This window comes from Zootoca vivipara, chromosome 9 (assembly GCF_963506605.1).
Source record: "Zootoca vivipara chromosome 9, rZooViv1.1, whole genome shotgun sequence".
Classification (NCBI taxonomy): domain Eukaryota; kingdom Metazoa; phylum Chordata; class Lepidosauria; order Squamata; family Lacertidae; genus Zootoca; species Zootoca vivipara.
In genome coordinates, this window is record NC_083284.1 from 10,642,253 (window position 1) to 10,649,023 (window position 6,771).

A 6,771-nucleotide genomic window follows, 5' to 3' on the forward strand; every position below is an offset into this window, starting at 1 on the left:
TGTTATGTAAAATGAACCATGGGAAGAGAAGAAGGGAAGTCATTGATATTTTTAAGGTTGTTTAAATGAATGTTCTAAATTGTAAAACAGAAAAATTAATAAAAATTATAAAAAAGAATTAAAAAAAGAAACGCAGACTACAGATAGATGCTCCAAAAGCTGGAGGAGGAAGCCAGCATTACATAAAAGCCTGCTGGATCAGGCCAGTGGCCCATAGAGCCCAGCTTCCTGTTCTCACAGTGGGTCAACCTGAGAGAAATGTGGAAGCAGGATCCGAGGACCAGAGCCCTCTCCCTCCTCTGGTTTCCAGCAACTGGTATTCAGAAGGATTACTGCCTCTGGTCCTGGAGGCAGAGCCTAGCCATGGTGTCTAGTCTTATCCTCCATGAATTTTAAAGCCATCACTGCCACATCTGGACATTTCTGGGTGCCAGGTTGGCGACTGCTGTTTACAAACCTCTGCCTTACTCGATAGTTAATACCATTTCAATTTGCCCTGTGGATGTTTCTCTTTCTTGGGACAAGTGAATTGTTGTAAGAGCAAGCAAAGAAGTTGAGATCATAGAATCGTAGCATTGGAAGGGACCCCGGGGGTCTTGTCTAGTCCAAACCCCTGGCAAACAGACATTCCATTGTGGTGGCCTAGCATTTGGCACCTAGCTTATATACCCAAGTTTCTAACACTGCCTGGGTAAGTGTCTGCAACCCCTGGAATCTCACAGCACTAGGTGTGAAACACTATATCTACTCTGCAGAGTTCAAGGAACTGCACAGACCCTTAAAGGTAAAGGGACCCCTGACCATTAGGTCCAGTCGTGACCGACTCTGGGGTTGCGCGCTCATCTCACATTATTGGCCGAGGGAGCCAGCGTATAGCTTCCAGGTCATGTGGCCAGCATGACAAAGCCGCTTCTGACAAACCAGAGCAGCACATGGAAACGCCGTTTACCTTCCCACTGTAGCGGTTCCTATTTATCTACTTGCATTTTGACGTGCTTTCGAACTGCTAGGTTGGCAGGAGCTGGGACCGAGCAATGGGAGCTCACCCCGTCACAGGGATTCAAACCGCCGACCTTCTGATCAGCAAGCCCTAGGCTCAGTGGTTTAGACCACAGCGCCACCTGGGTCCCTGCACAGACCCTTAACCCTGGGCAAATCCCTCCCTGTAATTTTTAGAGTCCTCCCCCCCACTCAAGTATGCTCTGCACTGTGTCAGAAGAACTGCTAACTTTCAGAGCTTTGTGCTTGAAAAAATGTGCAAGTAAAGCCTGCCAGGGGGAAATTCCATCCGCCTTTCAGCCCAATGTCCCATTCCCTCTAATTTGGATTTTCTTGACAGGTGTAGGCTTCAGAATGTGCGGCTCCACCCTGGCTCCCAGTCATCGTGTGTGCAGCCTGAACCTTCAGGTGATTCAAACATTGTCCCTCTTTTTTTTTAAAAAAAGGTACCCGACTTCAAAACGCATAGCAGCTTATCTGGCACAAATTCCTATACAAAGAAGGCAACACCTGCGAGGATAAGGCTGGCAGGAGACTTCCTATGGCAATAGGCTGCTTGATTCTGCATGCTGTGCTCATCACAAGATGTTCACTCTTCTGCAGCCTCATCGTCTGTGCACGAAAAGAACAAGGCTGCATACGCTGGAGAAATATTTCCTTCATCCCAAAAGAGCAGAACGAGTGAAACTGAACAGCACTCAGCAATCGAGCAGGGCTGCAGTTGCATGCGCCAGGAGGGGTGTGTGTGTCTTGCTTAAGTAAGGAGAGCTCTGTGGGTTCGGATCAGTGGCCCATTTAGTTCAGCATCCTGTTCTCACAGTGGCCAAACAGGTGCCAATAGCTGGATCCATGTGCAACAGCATTCTCCCTACTTGTGATAGGCGGGGGGAGGGGTACCTAGGTACCAGATTGGACCCCGCCAAAGACCCAGGCCAAAATCGGACCTCAGCAACCTGGCTCGAAGTGGCTAGGAGGCCACCTGCCCATACACACACACACACACAACCGGCTGCTCTTCTGCTGCTCTGGGTAGCCGCGATGCCAAGGGCGCAAGGGAGCTTAGGTATTCCTCTGATTGCAATTCTCAGAAACTGGCATTCAGAGCAGTGTTCGAAATTAGCCAGGCACATTTTGCACCTGGCTATCGGCCCCTTGCAACCAAGTGAAGGTGCCCGGGGTGCCAGGATGGCACCTGACAGCTCCACCATCTGCAGGTGGGATCCTTGGATCTGGACTGTTTTCACACACTAACACCCTATCCGTGATATTTCATCTGCACTATCAGAATGAATTTGAGGGAAAAAATGCTTCATCTGTACAGCCTGCGCAGGAGCAGCGAACAACGCGGTAGTTAACTGTTGCAGCTTGTCTTCACTTACCCCAACCCACTGCACTGTGAAGAATATTCCTACATTATGAATGGCCCAAGTCACCATTAAGAAAAAGAGGTCAAAATAGGCCTATATATTTGTGGACCGTCGCTGGACCAAGTGACTTTTCTTCTTTGAGTTCTCAAAGCTCTGAACCTAGCTCAAGGCGGTCATCTGAACTAGCCAGAGGCTTATCTGATAATCACAGTCAGTCCATCATTTGAAAAATAAGACTTTAGAGCCACCTGGCCCCAAAATGGCAACTAGACATTCAGTTTTGGCAAATGTAACCTTGGTTTATGGTGACATTTGGCCCCTAGCTTATGTATCTGAGTTTCTAACACCGGTTCAGAGGCATGCTGCGTCCAACTGTAGAGGTGAAGCAACCATGCCTAGTAACGATAGAAGGCCTTCTCCTCCGTGAATTTATCTCATGCTTTTTTAAAGGTGGACGCGGGTGGCACTGTGGGTTAAACCACGGAGCCTAGGGCTTGCCGATCAGAAGGTCGGCGGTTCAAATCCCCATGACGGGGTGAGCTCCTGTTGCTTGGTCCCTACTCCTGCCAACCTAGCAGTTTGAAAGCATGTCAAAGTGCAAGTAAATAAATAGGTACCGCTACAGCGGGAAGGTAAATGGTGTTTCCATGTGCTGCTCTGGTTCGCCAGAAGCGGATTAGTCATGCTGGCCACATGACCAGGAAGCTGTACGCCGGCTCCCTCGGCCAGTAAAGTGAGATGAGCACCGACACCCCAGAGTCGTTCATGACTGGATCTAACGGTCAGGGGTCACTTTACCTTTACCTATTTTAAAGGCACCCAAGTTGGTACCCATCACTACCGCTTTGGGAAACAAATTCTGTATGCACTGTGTGAAGACATATACTTACAGCTGCTTTAGACAGAGTTAAAACTATATTGCACCATCCATGATGTCGTCCAATATTGTGAGGACAACACAATAAGCTCAAAGCTGCCTTAGCAAGACCCATGTGGGACTTGAAGACACTGTGCATCTCCCCGGTTCTTTTTGCTGCTGTCTCACACTGAGTTAAACCAAGGTATGACTTAGCACGCTGCCCAAAACAAGTTAAGCTCACAGGTAATTTCTTTCCCTCGCTTGCCATGAGCTGTAACCGAGGTTTGTTCAACAAAAAAGTGGATTAAAAAAAGGAAGCCCACTGCCACCCAGCATTCCAGCAACATTGACATAAACAATATGTCTAACACAGGCCAAATGATATTGAATATATGTCAAGGAGCAAAGGAAAATAAAATAAATTTATTAACAGGTTTTTAAAAATAACATAGTAAAATAAATTCCGAGGTTTTGTTGATTGTTTTCTTTTCAGCTCTGTGCTTTGGGGTGGCCATAGAGGGAAAGGATTTCATTTCATTAACCCAGTATTTGAGATAACACTTCAACCCCACTCCACAATTTTGTTGTCATTGTTTTCCTTAGGTTTAAATTCCTCCACAAGGTGATCCCAGCTTAATTAAAAAGGAGTCCCCAGTCTGTCTGTCTCATTCACAACCTATTCCTGAAGGCAAACAATTAATTGCGGCTGTTGCAGGGCAAATGACACCCCAGTTCAAAAGCCTGGCCACCTTCACCCCAAGTGGCATCCTGAATACTGTTATTATGGTGGTTTCGGCTAAAATCCCACCAGCCCCAGTTCCCCAAGCGCCTACATATTAAAAGCTCTCCTGCATACAAAAAAGCTCTCTTTGGAGGGGGAGTTAAAAATGGGTTTGAGATTCTTAGCTGCTTGGTTCACCCTTCCATACAAGCATTCTTAAGAGGCCTAAGCTGTCCCCACCAGCATCCAAACAGAGTACATTCTCCCACGCCCGACTCTAAAGATGGAGCACTAATAAGAACATGGTTAAAAACATAGTTTCTCTGCGATGGGGCACAGAGCAACAAAACTGGAAGTAGTGGATACTGCAAGACTTCTCCATCAATTGACCCCGGCAGAAGCACCTACCTGCCTAGGATAACTGGAAAAAATAAAATCAATTAAAATAAATATGGATAAAGTGCTCAATTGTGCTCTCCTCTTGTCCCTTGCCAAATCCAACCACATTGCAGGCAAAACCCTTGGGAATCTGTCCTGTGACACCCTCTCCAGTGGTGTTTAGCAGAGAGCATCCCCCCCGTGGTCCTCAGTCGCTGTATTCCTCCTCCCTCTCCTGCAGCAGGTGGAACCTGCTCCCCATTTTCCACTTGATATGCTGAGGTTTCAAGTACGCTGCCAAGGAAGTCTTCCTGCTGACTTTCCTGCCCAGCTCTGGGCTCTTGCCCTTTTTTGCACCGAGCGAGGTGAAGCTCCTGGCTATGGGGTGGGCCGGGAAGATGGTCTTGCCCTGAGGAGCCTCCAGGAGCTGCCACACCTCCCCCGAGGTGGCGCTGCTCAGGTACTGCCAGGGCCTCTTGCCGCTGCTGTCGCGCACCTGCGTGCTGCACCGCAGCTTCTGCACCAGCAGCTTGACGACCAGCTGGTGGCCGTGCATGGCAGCCAGGTGCAGAGGGGTGTACCCGCAGCCGGACTTGGCGTCCACGTCAAGGTCCACGCCGGCTTTCCTGGCGCCGGCGACAAAGTCCTGCATCACTTGCACGTTCCCATGCTTGGCCAGCCAGTGGAGCACAGTGTAGCCCATGATGAAATCTTTGCGGGTGGCCAGGTGGGGGTCTTCCAGGAAGAGCGCCCTGGCCTGCATCCATGAACCGGTGGCTACTTTCACCAGCCAGGCATGCTCTCGGGGTTCCAAGGGCACAGAGGAAGACCTGCCTTCGCTCTGAGCATCCGCATCTGGGCCCAGCCCTTGCAGGTCAGGAGAAGTGGCTGAGCATCCTTGCCTCTGGACTAGGCGTGGGCTCAGGGGGGTCTCCAGGGGAGAGGGAGACAGCCTGGTCACTTTCCAGGGGTTGGGTGGCTCTTTGCCAGGTTTCTGGGAGTCTGCGTCCCACAGCTTGTCCCAGGAGGCAGCTCTGCTCACCACCCGGTTCAGCAAGGCGAGGTGATCTGGCAGGGCGCCATCCTTGGCCAAGTCATTTCCGTGGGGTCTGTAGCAGATGCTTTCTGGCGAGGCCCGGGTTGTCCCTGTTGAATTACCGCCGTGTCCGTTCTGCCTCGCAGGGAAGGGCTGGTGAAGGACGCCGGCGCGCCCTTCAGGCCGGTAGGAGTCGCTGCCTCCGCTGGCGCTGCTGCCGTCTTCGCTCGCCGAGCTCGCCTTCTCGATAAAGTCCTCCAGGTCCTGCAGGGAGAGCTGGCACCGGATGCTCCGGAAGACGGGCGCAGGGTCCCGCCGGGCACCCAGCCCGGGCAAGGAATCCTGAGAAAGGCAGGCGCTCCGCACCGAGCTGGGGGGCGACGGCCGGGTTGGCCAGGAGGACCCTTCTTCACGCTGCAGAAGGGGGTCAGGCAGGGCGGACTGGTGCGTAACAGCATGCGCCCTCTCCACCCACTCGCGGATCCTTTGCTGGGGGCTGGCGGCACTTGGAGGCGCGACCATTTTCCCGACGGGTAAATAGGGGCCATTTGTCTGCGGCGCCCCGCCTAGCAGGAGCGGAGGGTCTCCCCGAAGAGCCTGACGGGGCTCCCTTTGGCTGTGCTGCTCCGTTCCAAGCAGGGCGCACGGCTCCGAGGGGCTTCTCCGGCCGCCTAGCGCGGTGTTTGGCGGAAACAGCGCCCCCGTTCGCCCTCCCAGCCCCCCCGGGGGGCACCTGCGAGGCTCCGGGAAAGTCCTGAGCTGGTGGGCCGAACCTGGGCCGGCGCGCTCCTCTTCCACCTGGCGCCGGGGAGGCTCCTCGCCGTGCGCCCTGCGCGCGCGCTGCGCCCCGGCCTGGCCCTGCAGCGCCCCCCGGCCGATTTCTACTTCCAGATGCGGTGGCGGCGGCTTGGCGGCTTGGCTGTGGGCGGCATCGTCGGCAGGTGCCCTGGGTTCCTCTCCCACCAGCTCTCGGTAGCGTTTCCTGAGCACCACGTACTTGGCGGCGCCCGGCGGCTCGTCCTGCTTCACGGTGGCCACGGAGTTGACGAAGCCCTTGAAGAGCTCTCGGCGGCGCTGCAGCTGAGCCGGAGACGCGTCGGGGTCCCGCAAGAAGAGCCTGAAGTGGCTCAGCAAGGCGGCGTTGGCCACGGTCCCCCCGGCCTGGCAGAGGAAGTCCAGCACCTCGGCTTGGCTCAGCTCTTTGGCCATGATGACCTCGAAATCCCGGGCGCACGGATCACCTCCGCGGGCCCAGCGCGCACGGCTCTCGCTGCTGCTGCTGCCGCTGCTTCCTCCTCCATCCGGCCATGCTCCACCTCGCCAAGCTTATCTCCTCCCCAGCCCCGCCGCGGCTCCGCACGCCCGAGGCATTCGGGAACAGAAACCGCCGCACACGCGCGCTCTCCCCGGG

General features: G+C 53.7%; 1 protein-coding gene across 1 annotated transcript; it reads right to left on the minus strand.

The window, feature by feature from the left end:
• Positions 1-3,183: 3,183 nt before the first annotated feature.
• SOWAHB (sosondowah ankyrin repeat domain family member B) lies at positions 3,184-6,771 on the minus strand. The gene has a single exon (XM_035111969.2). The coding sequence runs from the start codon at positions 6,567-6,569 to the stop codon at positions 4,533-4,535; it is 2,037 nt and encodes a 678-aa protein (XP_034967860.2). The 5' UTR covers positions 6,570-6,771; the 3' UTR covers positions 3,184-4,532.

Excerpts from the sequence above, each read along its gene's own strand:
- SOWAHB (XM_035111969.2), bottom strand. The coding sequence starts at position 6,569 with ATGGCCAAAGAGCTGAGCCAAGCCGAGGTGCTGGACTTCCTCTGCCAG.